The following is a 17,041-nucleotide window of genomic DNA, read 5'->3' on the forward strand; positions in this document are numbered from 1 at the left end:
CTGGCACCCAGCAAAAATGAAAGGATGCTTCCCTTGTAATCAAATTTTTATTTTTTTTAATTTTTATTTATTTGTTTATTTCTTTTGGTGTTTCAAGACAGGGTTTCTCTGTGTAACAGCCCTAGCTGTTCTGGAACTAGCTCTGTTGACCAGGCTGGCCTCACAGACATCCGCCGGCCTCTCCCTCCCAAGTGCTGGGATACAAAGGCAAGTGCCACCATTGCCCGGATTGTTTTGTTTTGAGACAGGGTTGCTGTGTATAGCCCTGACTGTCCTGGAATCACTCTGATTTTTACAGTATCATTACTAAATTATTAACTTGTGGATTTAAACATGGAAAAGTATAATTTTAAGACAATATATTTCATTTCAGTTAAATAAAAATAGACACAAATAGATATATAAATCTAAATAACCCTGGGCATAGTGTTCACAGAGAGGAGAAACCATTATCACAAAGATGACAATACCAAACAGGGTGCAGTGACCTAGCAAGATTCTTTGTAGGAAAAAGAAAAAGAGGAGACAACAATCCCTAAATTAATCTGTCCAAACCAATTGTGAAAGTCCCATCAGATGTGCTGACCTATGCCTGCAACCCCACACTGGGAAAGCTGGGGCAGGAAGACAATTCTGGGCAAGCCTGGGCTACACAGTGAGACCCTGGTTCTGAAACCAAAGGAAAGGTAATTCTAGCCACAGGCTACCACTCTTATGCAAAGCTCAGTGTAGTTCCTTCAGGAGTGGGCTAATTGCTATCAGAGCAGGTTGTTTGGTTTGGTTTTTGGTTTTTTGAGACAGGGTTTCTCTGTGTAGCTTTGGAGCCAGTCCTGGCACTCACTCTGAAGCCCAGGCTGGCCTCAAACTCACAAAGATTCCCCCCGCCTGTGCTGAGATTAAAGGTGCATGCCACCACCGCCCAGCTCAGAGCAGGTTGTTATAAATCAAATTAAGCTTCCCTGGCTTGCTCTCTTGATGGGTAACACTGCTGCTCTTCCAAGTGTCCCTATTCGTTTTCTTCAATGAAGCCATGATTCTCACGTGAACAAATACTTCATTTCTTTATTGGGAAAATGTGAATCAAGTATGTGAAACTGTTTAAATTTCACACGGCTAATTGGGAAGCCCGTGGTAATGAGTACGCAAGGTTTTATTCTATACTCTGCATAGTCATGATATCAGGTGATTTTACTAAAGGCTCACTGGCTCACATCCCACATCTCAAATGGTGGAGTTAACTGCCAAGTTCAGCCTCTGCTTCTGAACAGTACAATTGCGCTCTCTGGTGGTCATCTTGTGCTCTGCACCCAAGTTCGAAAAAATTGTGCCTTCAATGAGAGTTTCCCTCACACCTCATTCCCCACCATGTTAAAGAAATAAATCCTCACAGAGTTCTTCTTGTCATGGAGCTACCATAGATACTGTGATCACCTCTATTACCTGTTAATGTCACATATACAAAGCAAAAGAAATTCAGGTACATTCCTCAACCACTCTGTACACTAATAATAGTCCTGTACCCATTCTGAAGCCCCGGAGGGAGTTGCATGTGTGAGAGTCATTATCGCCTGAATGTGTGCAAACGGCAAAGGGGAACCAAGCCACAAAGGAGTCCTGTGTAGGGGAGCATGATCAACTGAACAGTGGGAAATGTCTGAACACAGTATTAGAAGGTTGTCAGGGTAATTGTGTAAGTTTGAAGTTTTCGAGACAGGGTTACTCTGCAAAGTCTTGGCTGTCCTGGAACTCGCCTTGTAGACCAGGCTGCCCTAACTCACAGAGCCTGTGCCTGCCTCTGCCTCCCAAGTGCTGGGATCTATTTATGTGTACCAGTGTTTCTCTTGCATGCATGTATATCTGTATACTGTGTGTTCCCAGTGCCCTAGGAAGTCAGAAGTGTGTCAGATCCCCTAGGATTGGAGCTAACAACAGTATGAGCCACCATGTGGTTGCTGGGAATTAAACCTGGGACCTCTGGAAGAGTAGCCAGTGCTCTTAACCTCTGAGCCATCTTTCTAGCCCCTCACATGGGGATTTTTAAGAAAAAAAATTAACTATGCACAAGTCTTTTACTCTAACATAATATTCCTTGTCTGTTTTCCCTTCCAATCTGTAGCCATCTAGATTTTTGTGAATATTAGCTCCAGCTGGTCTAGAACATGAGGCGATCCTTCTGCCTTCAGGGTTTAATGCATCAAAACACTTTTCTAAGCCTCTGTCTGTTCTTGTCATTATTCCATAATACTTCTTATATTTCTTTTCAGCCATAATTTTCTTTCCTACTTACTAACCTTCTTAGTGGTACTGAGGCTTGAACACAGCAAGAAACGAGCTCCACCTCTAAACTATAGTCTAGCCCTTACCTATAATTTTCAGTACCACAGTCACATATACAGCACTTCCCAAATCTTTTTTGAATTGCCTCTAATTTTTTATTACCAACAAATAAACAAGTTGTTACAAAAGCTTATTTGTTCTTTTGAATTGTTTCCTTAAGACACATACCCAGATGACAGTCCTGATTAAGGCTAAAACATTTTTGTGGTTCTAGACCCACACTGTCCTATTACTTTCCTGAAGGGTATTTTAGTAATTTTAGTGTCACTTGCCACAGCCAGCACTGATCCTTTGGCAGCTTTTTCCCTGTCTTCTGCACTGCTCAGAACTCACTAGTAGACATTTCCCCTTGCCGGATTTCCTCCTGGGAAAACTACCTGGGTCGTTTGCTAATGGAGGATACCCTGTTTTCACAGAGCCTAGGAGTGTGACCCTTGACCCCCTCAGTCCTCCGGTGGCCGTGGTGGCCGTGGCTGAGTACACTCAGACCTCTGAGGTTGACACCTTGACAAGCTGGTAAGTATGCAACTGTAGCAAGAGCGGCTTCTCTGCATCCTCCATGGGTTTTGTTTTCATTAATTTAGTTTCTGCTTTTTTGTTTGTTTGTTTCCTGAGATTCCTGTGGCAACATGCTGGCAGCTGAGATTAAAAGCCACAGGCAGGTGGATAGGTTACACATTGCTTAAACCAAGTCCTCCAGGTTAGGTGGGGAAGAGCGAGCTTCGGCCACCCTGGAAGCAACTTTGGGTGTGTCCATGCATGTGACATTTACAAAGACCCTGGAAGGCTGGGGACATCCTGTTCCGCCAGGTTCCTTAGGTCTGGACAGAACAAAGCTGGCCAGCCACCATCACAGCTTCTTTTCATGCCTGCCAACACAGGAACACCTTCCCTGTGTGCCTACTATGAGCTCACAGGCCAGCAGTCCAGGCAGCCTGGCCCAAGCCTTTGTCCTCAGTCTCCTTTGGTTATGGCCTCTACTGTAGACATCTCTGCTACCAGCTGAAACTAGACCTTACTGTGGTTCCATGAGCCTGGGGTAGTTAGAGATCAGCAGTATAAACTCTTGGGTCAAAGGTTTTTGTGCCAAATCAGATACAAAAGAAGGGAGCCTCCATGATTGAGGCTGTTGCTGAAGAATTTTCTTTCTTTCTTTCTTTTTTTTTTTTTTTTTTTTTTTTTTTTTTTTTTTGTTTTGTTTTGTTTTCTATCCCTTTTCCCATAACATACTTTAAACAGGTCATTACAACTCCCTTTCCCTAGCCAAAACCAATGAAATAAGAGGATTTTTTCTTCCTTTTATCAAGAGGACAGTAAAAAGCATAAAACACTTCACAAAATTCATTACAGTTATTGTGACTAAAACTCAGATTTAACACAGATTCCTAAATGTGGAAGAGAAAAACAGCAATACAGTCAGGCCGAGGTGCTCATTTACAGCTGGCTGGCTGGCTCCTTGGGGGAAACAAGAGGTTTTCCTAACACAATTCTGGAGCAGACTTCTGTGAGTTTTTATAGAGTGTCACTGAATGACTTAAAGACTCGAATAGTTACAGGAAATTCCATTTACCTCATTCAACAAGTATTTCTCAAGTTTCCACAGTAAGGCCCTGGGCTAGCAGGCCACAGTAAATACACTGATTTAAGGAAAAAGAAGGCCCAGATTGAGAGCCAGCACCCAGCAGGCACATGGCATCGATGCTGCCGTCCTTGCCACCCACAGGCATAAGTCAGTGATAGCCACGACACTAGGACACACAAGACTGGGTACACACGACCTCGTAATGGATGAATCAAGAATAAAACTCAGAGAAGCAAGGGAATGAAAGGGACAATTGCACGTTTTTGAGGTCATCTTTCTTAAAAGCCACGTTCCTTCCAGCTAAGCCTTTGACAGAAGACATTTCAGCTATGTAATTCTGTCTGTGAGGGCCATCTGACCGATACATGTCACCCCACCAATCGATCGGTCGCCAGGATTGATTACGTTGATTTGGCGGGCTAGGTGTGTGTCCCCTTCCTCTATCACTACTCTATGTGTGACCCTCCCAAAGCTGTGGGCTCCACTGAAGAAGACAACCTTCCCCAGGCAGAACAGGACCTGTCTTCCTTTGGTCTAGGGACCCCTGGTAGTTGTGCATCCCTGACAGAACCTCCAAACAAGCTCTCCATCAAAGGTGTAAATATGCAATGAGAAGAAGCAAACTGTCTCTCCAAATGCCTACGTTTTAGGGCTTAGCTTAAGGACACCCCGGAAGTGAAGACTCCCCTTTCTAATCTCCCTTATGCAAGAACGGAAGGAGAAAGTTGCCTGAACATGTCCTTCTGTTGGAATCTATTCGCCGGCTCTTTCTCCCACTCTGAGTTTTGGTCATTAAATTGGTCTCTGCCTTGCTCTTTTCAAAGGGACAGAGATCACAGAGGACTGCTACAACATGAGCCTGCATCCCCAGGGAAGCCTGGTTCTGAGACTGCATCTCTTCTTCCAAGCAAAAAGAATAAGAAAATGGAGCTAAAATTGTTCAAGCAGCAGACCTCAGCTGCCAGCAGTCATGTGAGTGTGAGAGTGAAGAAGCTGGTCCAGAAACTCTGCTCCACTTAGACTTCTGAAGGTTGCTTAGTAGATCAGAGTACCTCACTAGGGGCTGGAGAGATGGCTCAGCGGCTAAGAACACGGGCTGCTCTTCCAGAGGACTGAAGTTCAATTCCCAGCACTCACATAGCAGCGCACAACTGTTACTCCAGTTCCAGGGGATCTGACCCCCTTCATACCAACGCACATAAAATAAAGTTTAAAAATAAAAACAAGAGCGCCTCACTGAAGGGGCAGTAGAGGCAGAGGTGCGGTGACAGTCTGCTCACTGAGCCCTGCACCTTGTACTAGGCTGCATCTTCCTGAAGGACAAGGGCCCCCATCGCCAAACCCTACAAAACTATCAAGTGGGTAACCACAGCCCCACTCTGCCATCTTCTTTTGGGGGAACCTCCATGTCGTCACAGTCCATAAGGAAAGGGAAAGGCTGGCATGGCTCTTGCTATCAGTCTGGGGCTTTCTGAAAGTTAGCACGGGATGCAGCAGGGAGTATAAAGCCGGCTCTGAGTTTAATCAGCCAGCCAACAAGGGCAGCTTTAGCAAATAAGCAGACCACAGTTCTGCAGAGCATGACGTAACATCAGAAAGAAGGCAGGCCGTAAAGGGCTTTTCTTTCTCTCCTCTGAAATTATTCCTAATCATTTCCAATGAAAGGTGCCCTTTCCTCCACCGGCTCCACACTCTGAAGTTGGCCATCTGCTTCATCCAGAACTCGTTCCATTCTAAGCCTCCGTCGCCGTTGCTGTCACCGTCTCCTTGTTCCTCCAGTGAAATCTTCATTTGTTAAACCCTTTTAAATCCTATGTGTATCACAGTCCTCTTCCTGAATGTCTTCCTTTAGGGAAGGGATTTAGTTGACAAGCCTAAGAGGAAGAAAAGAACCAAGACAAACAAGGCCAGAGCACCCAAGACAGAGAGAGAAGGAAGGGTCCCGGGGCAGGCAGAGGCTGCTGGAGGTAAGGAAATACGCCTGTGAGGAACAGCTCAGAAGGTAATGTGGACAATGGGCTTGGCTCCTGCAGGTCAAGCTGGCTTTGCAGCCTGATTTCATAGCAGTGTCTCAGTGTTCATGGGCAGAGGAAACCATGCCCAGTAGAGGCCTGTGGTGATCATGAGAGGGGATGATGATAGCAGCAGCATTCCCTCTCATGTTGAAATGAGTGCCACGGTGCTGTTTGGGTACCTGAGGCTGAGAGGTTGGGTAAATGGCCCCAGAGGAAAAGTGGACCCACGGTTTGTCCTTTCCTATTTGGCTCCCAGTATACATCATTACTGCTGCCACTATGAGCTAATATCTACAGGCTGGGATCTGTAATCTGAAAAGCCGAAATGCAAAATGTCCCCAAGCATAAAACTTCCTGAACATCAACACGAGGAGATGACGGGCCTGACTTCACTGAAAATACTGGATAAGGCTCATGAACACTCTGCTCAAGTCTTACTGTGTACTTGGTCTACAATTTTATTTTGGTTCTGAATAAAACCCCTTGCTACTTTAAGAAAAACATAAAACCACCTTCAAGCCCGAGGATCAAAAGTGTATATGAAGCATTAACAATGCCAGGGTTTTATATTATACACATTTAATGTATGTATAAATATTCTAAAAGCAGAAATCATCCCCTATCTGAAATGCTTCTGGTCCCAAACATCTCAGGAAAGGGATGCCCAGCCTAGGCAGTGAGAGCATTTAGGAAGGAGAGAACGAGCTATGGTCTGAGGGGTTCTCCTACCATCGTACTTCTAGTGCCTTATAGGACCTCACATGGGACCTTTCTTTGCTTTTCAGGCCCTAGGGATGGGACCTAGGGCCCTATATACTAAGCACATGCTCTACCCTTTAGCTGTATCTGCAGCCAGAGCTGCAATCTTTCAAGCAGTTACACAGCTGTGTGGTGCATCTTTAGTGACCTAAATATAATGCAAGGCTGCTCTTCCCAAATCACTGTTACAGCACAGATTCTATTCCCCTGGGCTCTGGGGATGCATTCGGGGACACACATACCACTTTATCCTACTGCCTGATCTTAAAAGGTATTAAAGAGACAAGAGTGGTGGCACATGCCTCTAATCCCAGCACCCAAGAGGATCTCTGTGAGCTGAAGGCCAGTCTGGTCTATATAGTGAGTTTCAAGACAGCCCAAGGCGAACAGTGAAACCCTGTCTCAAAAACAAAAACAAAAAACAAAGCAAAACAAAGAAAGAAAGAAAGAAAGAAAGAAAGGAAGGAAGGAAGGAAGGAAGGAAGGAAGGAAGGATGAAAAGATGTTACTAAAGAGGATGAATAGAGGTCACATTTCTTCTACTCAGCTACCTCCGTCCCCATTGTTTCCCCAGGGAAGTCAAAGGACTCAAAAGCTGAAAAGAAACCAGAGCTCATCCCAAAAGAAAAGAAACCAGGAACCAAAGTGAAAAGGACACACAAAGAAAGGAACGTGGAGATGGCAGCAGAGCTGAGCGAGCCAGATGTCACCAACTCCAAGGAAGCAGGTGGCACCTCAGACAGAGGGCCCATCCATTCACACTGTGCCACTGAGGACCCTTGGCTTTCTCCTGACTATGATGCTCTGGAGACCCAAGTGTCCATAGACAGGAGAGCGTCACCCACACAGGCCACAGGAGTCACTAGCAACATGGGTTCTGAGGAAGAGAGAAGCCCTGAAGACCCTTCCAAGGTATGGGCAGATGTTCTCTCCTCTTGGCCAGAAGAAGCTCTGTCCCCACTTGGCAGAACTGTAGATGTGAGGGAAATGTCCCTAAATAGGGCAGTATTATGAAACAGCTTTATTACCTGATTTTTTTTTTTTTTTTTTTGAGACATGGTTATTCTGTGCAACCCTGGCTGTCCTGGAACTCTGTAGACCAGGCTGGCCTTGAACTCACAGAGATCCACCTGCCTCTGCCCCCCAAGTGCTGGGATCAAAGGCGTGTGCCACTGCACCTGGCACACGAAGGTGGTTTTACGTGTTCCACTTTGGTGCCTTCAGACCCTCGTTAGAAGCCAGACCTGATCAAAGACACGGGAAATAGGTTTCAGCCCTCTGAAGTTAAGGGAGGTATTCTATGAGTCCTCAAACTGCCAAGGAATGTATCCAACCCTAAAGATTAGGAGGTAAATATGGGAGCCATCCGTAAGAAGTATGTGTCTCATTGGGATACAGAAAGGTAGACATACTTCCTGTTAGGATCAAGCCACATCCTCCCCTTGGCCTGGCACATTGCAAAGGCTATGGCATACAGCTGGACCAGGCAGCTTCTAGACACGCACCTGCTTTCAGGGTGCTTGTTATGAGTTGCTGTGTTTCAGTGGCCTTGGTTCTAAGGTGCACGTTTGAATAGAAAATCGAATGAGTCAGGCAGTGCTGGTGCACACCTTTAATACCAGCACCCAGGAGGTAGAGACAGGTGAATCTCTGTGAGTTCAAAGCCAGCACAGCTTCTACAGAGTGAGTTCCAGGACATCCAGAACTACATAGAGAAACCCTGTCTCAAAAAAAGAAAGAAAGAAAGAAAGAAAGAAAGAAAGAAAGAAAGAAAGAAAAAGGAAAATAAATAAGGAAAGTTATTCTTGGGATTTTCTGTAATTAGTCAAAAAGAATAGCATCCACATACATCATCTCTCAGCACATGTTTCTTCTGCTATTGGAATCTTCACTAGGACACACAACTGCATTTGGAGACTTTGTACTCCAAAATATCTTCAAACACCAGAGCACACAGGCCACACCTCTATGGGTCCAGATGCATGGGTGCATGCAGTACACTGCACTGATCTTTACACCCACACTTGTGAACCAAGTGTGGTCAGTCTCAGTTTACACACCCAGGGACCAAAGCTACAAGTTCAACAGCAATCACTACACAACCATTCAGGGGCAGAGCCAAGGCCTGACCTCAGGTCTGTTCACTCCAGGTTCAAAATCCTTGTCATTGTTTTAAGTAATTGTTTGTTTGTTTAATGGCACAGTGTCCCCAAGTTTCAGGGACCTTTTCCCCTTAGTGTCCTCAAACCTTCTCAGCTGCCTAGATTGCAGAACTCTGCACAATGGATGGATGGAGATTTTAATCTATGAGCAGAATTTTCTAGATCATTAGAATTTCTTAGATTTATTGTCAATCCATAATAGCATGTGGTCTCTGCAGAACCAAAAAGTTTGGACTCCGGGTAGAAGAGAGTTTATCTGTGTCCCCCACCTAGAAATGTGACTGCAGAAGGAGGCAGCATTGGAGAGAAAAGGGAAGGTAAAAGCTGGGGGAAAAAATTCACTAAAATAGGGCATTAACTAAGTCTGACTCCTCTAGAGCCAAGAAAGCATTTGGTAAAACAGCCTTATTTTTTTTGTTTTTTTATTTTTTTAAGACAGGGTTTCTCTGTATAGCCCTGGCTGTCCTGGAGACCAGGCTGGCCTCAAACTCACAGATGGGCCCACCTACCTCTGCCTCCCGAGTGCTGGGAATAAAGGCATGTGCCACCACCGAGCTGCTTGCTTTAACAGCCTTCCAGCACCAGCTTCAAGTTCCAAGTTTTTAAAATTCCAGGAGCCTCATCTCCGAGATTTTCACTTGTTGGACCAAGTGGAGTCCTGGCATATTTTAAAGATCATTGGGTAGTTCTGAAGTGCAACTAGGTCTGTAAAAGCCATTTCTTCTCACACAGTGGACAGTATGATGGCACCTCTGGACATAGCCCATGAGGAAGACCCTATCAGGAAAGCCAAACTCCCCCAACAACAAGAGAGGAGACTTGAATGTAGGTCAGTCCAGCCTCACAGCCAGGCAGGTAGGTAGAGACAGTGTGGATTCAGCGTCAGGATTTCATCTCTGATTAGAGAAAACCCTATCTGTGCTACAGCTGAGTCTGTACCTTACCCTGATAACACTCTGGTTTCTTAGGCCCTCCTGGATAAGAGGCAGCAGGAGAAGGCTTCTCGGGACAGAATTCGCATAGAGAGGGCAGAGATGAGGTGGCTGGAGGTAGAGCGGAGGAGAAGGGAGCAGGAAGAGTTGGCCCGGCTCCATAAGGAGCAGCTGGAGAGAGCGGAGAAGATGAAGGAGGAGCTGGAACTGGAGCAGCGGATGCGCACCGAGGAGCTGCGGTGAGCCAACAGCCCCAGACACATACAAGGGCACACCTTCCCCAGGGGCACAGCTCAGTGCTAAGGCTCATGAGCCGACATCAAATCACAGGAACAACCTGGGCCAGCGATAAGATACTTACTGTCTTGACCACATGGGTTACTCAAGATAGATGCTCACAGGGAATTCGGGGGAAGGTGCTGAGATTCAGGCCCGTGTATCAAGCTTCTGCCATTGTTTGCCCTGTACTAGGCTCTTTCACAGATCTTCACTCAAACTTAATCTCCACAACCTTAAGAGGCAACAATTTCAAGATCAGTACTTTAAAAGAAAATAAAGGGGCCGAAGAGATGGCCCAGTGGTTAAAAGCGCTGGCCGCTCCTCTAGAGGACTCGGGTTCATTTCACAGCATCCACATGGCAGCTCACAACTGTCTAACTCCAGTTCCAGGAGATATGTGTTTGCATGCACGAAGCTACCCATGCACATAAAAGAAGCTTTTAAAAATAGAAAATAAAGTGTAGCAAACCCAAGGTCCTTAAATCCTGGGCAACAGCACTGAGCTATATGCTGAAACTCCTAGGTTTGGTCCTCTAGACCCCTGTCTCTTACCTCTGCCCTTCAATCCTGGCTGTAGAAACCTGTTCTCTGGAGGGGTGCTTCCTGAGGCCTGAAGGCTACAAAGTTAAGTATCAGTTGGTTGGCCTGTATTGTCTGCCATTCCTCTGACATCTCCTGTGTTCTCAGCCTGAGGAAGCAGAGACTGGAGGAAGAACGACAGCGGCAGGAGGAAGTGGAGAGGAAGCGGAGACTCCAGCAGCAGGCGGCCCAGGAGAGAGCCCGGCAGCAGCAAGAGGAACTCCGGAGGAAACTTCAAGAACTGCAGAGAAAACGGCAACAAGAGGAGGTGGAGAGGGCTGGTGAGAGGATGCCCAAGTTTTTCCTATCTCCCATTTCTTGGACCAAAAATATTTTAAACCCACTGTGGGCACTCTTTCATTGCTATCCTAGGCCTCTGTGCACAGAGCACTCCACATGTGTAAGCTAGTTGTTATTTTTTCCAGAATGGTTAATTATGTGTGACTATAGAGGGTTGATATATAAGGATGGGGTAGGAATGGTAGACTCTTGTAGAAATGAATGCAGGATCGGACTTCTGGTTCATTAATTGCCCTTGTCAGCATTGCTCAAGAGCTACCCAAACCGCTCTACTCGCTCCCTTCCTCTGGCAGGTAGAGATAGTCACAAATATCTGGAGATCCTCAGGCCCCACCTTGAGGTATGGATCAGATACTCTTCCACTATACTTTCTTGGACTAGGGGTAAAGTTCAGCAGATGATGCTCTAGTCAATTCCTGATTCTCACTCTTTAGACTAGTCTGTGTCTTGTTAAGTCAGCATGTTTCTCTAGACTCTGGTCTGATGCTCCTCCCGATACATTACCCCATGATGGTCTAGGAAAATCTTCCCTAAGGCTCAATAGTCATAGGCGCTTTGCCAGAGGATTTGGATTAGCAAACCCAGAGTCTCTCGAAGGTTGGAAAGGTAGACTGGAAATACCAACTGCTCTAGTGGTGCCCCCTGCTGGGCCCACCTCTTTCTGTTCTGCATGCAGAGGCAGAGAAGCAAAGGCAGAAGGAACTGGAAATGCAGTTAGCAGAAGAACAGAAACGCCTGATGGAAATGGCAGAGGAAGATCGGCTGGAGTACCAGCGGCAGAAAGAAGCAGAAGAGAAGGCCAGGAGGGAGGCTGAGGAAAGGAGGCAACAGGAAGAGGCGGCAGCAAGGATGGCTCTGGAGGAAGCCATGAAACTTGCCCAGGAACAAAGCAGGTACTGGAGAGCTGGACAACAGCTGCTGTCAGGGCACATTCAGAGGCTTGATGGTCCGGTGCCAAGGCTCACCTTGCACTGCCATAGCACGGCTAGAAACACTAAAGCACAAAGGGCCATTCTGCTGCTACAGACATGGCAGGATTCTGTCATGGCTTATAAAACTTGTATTGAAGCTAGACAAAAATTTAAGACATTGTTTATCTTAATCTTCTGGTTTACAGATTAAGTAAATCCCATTTTTTTTTTTTAAGTGAATCCTAGTGCTAGTGTCCAGCAGGCTGGTAAAATGTTCTATTTATGTATGTCCTGGGTTCAACTCCCCAGTGAAAGAGGACCAAGATTTCCATCAGGACCAATCAGTGAGTTATGGCCAATACCAAGATGCATTGTGCAAATTGTAGACTCTAAATTCAAGGCCAGCCTGATCTACAGAGCTAGTTCTAGGAAAGCTAGGGCTGTTACACAGAGAAACCTTGTCCCCCCCCCAAAAAAAAAATAAATAAAATTGAAGACTCTAGGGAATTCAGAAGTATGGTATTCACATTCTAGCGGCAAGGATAGGGAAATATTGAAAAAGACAATTTTTGGTTTGGTTGGGTTTGGTTTAGCTTTTCAAGACAGGGTTTCTTTATGTAACAGCCCTGCTTGTTCTAGATAGAACTCAATCTGTAGACCAGGCAAGCTGGCCTCCAACTCCGACATCTACCTGCCTCTGACACTCCCTCCCCTCCAGTGCTGGGAGCAAAGGTGTGCACCACCACACCCATATATGTTTTTGTTTTTTAACTTAGCTACAAAATGCTATGCAGAAAAAAATTTAAAGATGTGACAGGAAGTTTATTTTAGATGGTGACCCAAAGCAAGGACAGTCATAAGGGAAGTCATAATGGGTGAGATTTTAAACACAAGATAGTGGCTGTATGTTTCAGGTAACAACAGTATGTGTGAGGAAAGAAATGAAACTGACATGTTGACTAAATAAAAGCTCAGCATTGCTGGAATGGGGGTGAAAAGTGGTACTTTAGACAAAGTCAGGGAGGTGGGCCAACATCAGAAGGAACTACAAAGTGAGTTACCTGGGGCCAAGAGCAATTTGGATCTTTTACAATTATAAAGACTGAAAGGGAACTGGGTGTGGTGGTGCAGGACCATGATTGAAGGACTTGGGAGGCAACAGAGAGACTGCAGTCAGAGTATGTCTCAAAACTGACAGAATTGAAGAGGTACAAGCTGGAAAATCATGTTTCCAACATTAAATGTAGACATCTCCCCCCTTGAGTTGTAATTTCTCACAAGTGAAATTGAATCTATAATCCTCTTTAAGAGGTCCAGAAAGAGAAGGCACCAGGACTCTCAAGACTTCATTAACCTTGAATTGTTCCTTCCCCGGATTTTCTTCAACTGTTAGGAGAATTACAAAGTAGGTTATTAGAAAAGTCCCAATTCAGCTTTAATAGCCTAGATATCATGCATCATAACAGAAATGAGACAAAAGGCAAGCTACTAGAACCCTACCTTTCCAAAAAAAATGGACAATTGTTATTGGGATACTACAGTGACTATGTAAAACTAATCCAGGTAGCTGAGACAGGAAACCAAGCAACTAAAGAATTCGTAATCTCATTCCTCCAAGACCTACAACTCAGTGCCAACGGCCTACTTCATCTCCTTCTGTGACATCATCTCCTTCTGTACTTTAACTTCTCTGTTGTTTCCTCATCTCTAAAACAAGGGAATACACTTTAATCCCAGTACTGGGTAAGCAGAGGCAGAGGCAAGCAGATCTCATGTGTTCAAGGCAAGCCTGGTCTAAATACCAAGTTCCAGGACAGCTAGGGCTACACAGGGAGACCCTATCTCAAAACAACAAAACTAAAGCAAGCAAACAAGCAAAGGAATCCTTTCCAGCAACCCAAGTACTGGGAACTATTCCTTTTCTATAGGAATCCCATGATGCCCACAAAACTCTCATGGAAAAGCACTAAACAGAATATGATCTAAAACCCACAACCAATTGCCCAAATCTGGTAATCATACAACCCAAACCCAAAACTCTAATTTAGAAGACTGAATGCTTAATCATTTTTGGAACTGGGGGTGGGGTTGTCTCCTTAGGCAAAAAGCTGCTTTGGAAAAACATCTTCATTTTCATCAAGAGCTCTTAAAGGAAGCCAGTGGTCTGCAGTGGACACAGAACATTTCCAGACCATGGGTCTACTCATATTTCCAGTTGCTACAAATCTCCAAGCCATAAGGCTAGAAGAAAACAAACAAACAAACAAAAAGTAAGTCAAGATGTGGTGACAGAAAAAGCTATACTTCTATAATAAAACTCCAGCCTGAGCTCAATTCATTCCATTTCATCTGACTTACCTCAACCCTACCTCCCATTTTCTTTACCCTGGATCCTCTCTATCCCAGCATTCCTGCACACTTCACACATTCGAGCCCAATTAACTTTTCACTTACTTAAATCCTGTTTTTAGGACCATATAAGTTCAAAAGCCATGGTGCCTAAACTACCTACCATTCCATAGTTGAAGTTGGAGACACTAACAGTCTTAGTGTACTCTACGTATTTCAGCGTGTTAGAGTTGATGGTGACTGGACATTTTGTCATGCAAAAATTGGATTAGAGGAAGTAATCATAGTATTAAGAAATCCCTCTAGCCAGGCAGTGGTGACACATGCCTTTAATCCTAGCACCTAGGAGGCAGAGGCAGGTGGATCTCTGTGAGTTCGAGGTCAGCCTGACCTACAGAGCAGGTGTCAGGACAGGCTCCAAAGTTACACAGAGAAACCATGTCTCCAAAAACAAACAAACAACTACAAACAAACAAAAAAGAAATCCCTCTATAAGGCAAAAACCTACAATTTCATCCTTGGAATCTAAAACAAATGTCTTTTTGAAGGGATGTTTGGAATCACTTGATACAGGTTCACTTGAGTAAAATGAGCTGTTTCATGAGGAAATTCAGTCCTCAAAGCACAGATCTAGAACAGCATGTTTGAATAAAGGGTATAGCTATTAAAGCTAGAACATTGTTCCCTCATACTAGCCAGTTAAATGCTCAATGGCCAAAGGTAGTTGCCGGGGACCACATCAGCAAAAAAAATAGAACTATTTCATCACCTCAAAAATTCCACTGTTAACTAACAAGTATTGAGATTGCATTCCCAACTGTCCCTAGAACCTATTCATAAAATTGAGACTTCATCCAAGCAGAAGTCTTAAAGTCATTTTAATGTTTAATAAACACCCCTCTTAACAAAATTATCACAGGCAGTGGTGTTGCACACCTTTAACCCCAGCACTAGGGAGACAGAGGCAGGTGAAATGAGTTTGAGGGCAGTCAGATCTACAAAGCTAGTTCCTTAAATTTTTTGTATTTAGTGTGCATTAGTTTTTGTTTGTTTCCCTGCCATGTATGTCTATGTAAGGATGTTAAAGAGCCCCTGGAACTGGAGTTAGAGTTGTTAGCTGCCATATGAGTGCTGGAAATTGGATCTGAGTCCTCTGGAAGAACAGCCTAACTTTTAATCCACATTTGTCTTAGTTTTCACCTTACTGCAACAAACCACACACACACACACACACACACACACACACACACACACACACACACACACACACACCAAAAAGCAGCTTAAAGAGTTAAGTAGTTGGCCGATGCATCAGCAGTCAGGTCAGAGATTAATGCTAGCACCTTCACTCACATTAGCCTTACTCAGTCCCCACAGAATGGCTGTGTCCTCACCCAGGGTAGGAATTCCCACATCAAACCTTTCTGGACACACCCAGAGGTCTTTCCAGAGTGACTTTAAACCCAGAAAGTTGACAATGAAGACTTAATCATCACACTGTCCATAAGTAAAAAACAGTATTTACAAATAATTCCCCACTAATACACACTTCTCTAACCTCCAAGTTTAGCTAATTTTTCATTCTATACTACAGGAATTGAATAACTCCTTGTTTCATGTAAAATTGATATAAAACAGCCAAACACTATGGATAAGATCATAGTAAACTTAAATGTCACTCATAGTAAACTTAAATGTCACTCTGTTTTTCTGATGCTTGTCAACCCTATTTGCAAATTCAATAGTACCCAATCTAACAAGCACTCAAGAATAAACATGCAAGGAAACCGTTACTGCTCGTTTTTTTTCTCCCTTTTACAAATTTAGGATGTGGCAATCAAGCACCAGATAGGAGTAGCTACTAAATACTATTTAGGGTCCTTTCCAAACACCATCTATTAAATTTTTGCTTCAAGTGTCTGTTTTAACAGCACTACTATGTCAGTTGAGTACATATTTTAACCCAACAGAAGACCCCCCCCAAAAAAATATCCAAAACAAAAATTATTCTGCAATTAAGCTTCAACTACTAAATGATGAGGAGCTTCCATTTAGATACAAAAATTAAAATGGTGAACTATACATTCATGAATTCTGAAGAGCTCAAATAACCAATAAAATCTATTAGTCTTGACAAATGAATCAACTCAAAGATTTTCTACAATTGAACCCAATTTCCAAAACATAAAGATAAAATGCCAGGAGACAGTCTAAAACTCTAATTTGCACTATACAAATAATGTTAAAGTTTGGGTCAAATATAAGAGTTACAGGCAATCTATTTTTTGAGCAAGTTACCTGAGAAGGGCATGTAAACTGTTAAGTTTACAAACTGTTTATATGCTAAAGTAGGCAGGTGACACTGTATTTAGAATTAACATAAAATTGGATGTACATATATATCTAATTCTGTGATTCATTAAGATTTTAAAAGCACTCTAAAAGGAAAAAAATAAAACCAGTAATGGTATCATATGTGCACCATCCAAGAATAGCACAATCTAAAAAGACTTCACAGTACAGTTCTTAAAAAGGCATTGTGATCGTAACTAAATGCTTGATTCACAAGGTACTCCTGTAACTTCCATTGCTTCAAAGTCATTAAGGTCATTACTATACAGAACTAAAGAAATACACTCAAGCCAGGTGATCCCAGCACTCAGGAGGCAGAGGAAGGTGGATCTCTGTGAGGTCGAGGCCAGCCTGGTCTACAGAGCTAGTTCCAGGACACAGAGAAACCCTGTCTCGGGGGGAGGGAAAAAAAAAAAAAAACACTCGGGGGAGGTAAATCTTATTTTCATTTTTCTCCCTAAAAAACTCTTAAAATAAAAGGAAC

General features: G+C 44.0%; 1 protein-coding gene across 1 annotated transcript; it reads left to right on the plus strand.

Annotated features, from left to right (window-relative positions):
* Positions 1–7,563: 7,563 nt before the first annotated feature.
* On the plus strand, positions 7,564–14,190 carry LOC127226534 (uncharacterized protein KIAA2012 homolog). The gene is made up of 5 exons (XM_051190638.1): positions 7,564–7,605; positions 9,824–10,026; positions 10,754–10,926; positions 11,622–11,838; positions 13,957–14,190. Exons 1-5 carry the CDS (start codon positions 7,564–7,566, stop codon positions 14,093–14,095), a joined length of 774 nt encoding a protein of 257 aa, XP_051046595.1. The 3' UTR covers positions 14,096–14,190.
* The last annotated feature ends 2,851 nt before the right edge of the window (positions 14,191–17,041 follow it).

The sequence above is a fragment of the Phodopus roborovskii genome, unplaced genomic scaffold, assembly GCF_943737965.1.
Source record: "Phodopus roborovskii unplaced genomic scaffold, PHOROB, whole genome shotgun sequence".
Lineage (NCBI taxonomy): Eukaryota > Metazoa > Chordata > Mammalia > Rodentia > Cricetidae > Phodopus > Phodopus roborovskii.

What these genes read in the sequence shown, in the direction of transcription:
- LOC127226534 (XM_051190638.1), top strand. Translation starts at nt 7,564, where the DNA reads ATGGGTTCTGAGGAAGAGAGAAGCCCTGAAGACCCTTCCAAG. An exon ending in ATGCGCACCGAGGAGCTGCG is followed by an intron (nt 10,027 to 10,753) that starts GTGAGCCAACAG and finishes CTGTGTTCTCAG; the next exon opens with CCTGAGGAAGCAGAGACTGG. An exon ending in AGAGGAGGTGGAGAGGGCTG is followed by an intron (nt 10,927 to 11,621) that starts GTGAGAGGATGC and finishes TTCTGCATGCAG; the next exon opens with AGGCAGAGAAGCAAAGGCAG.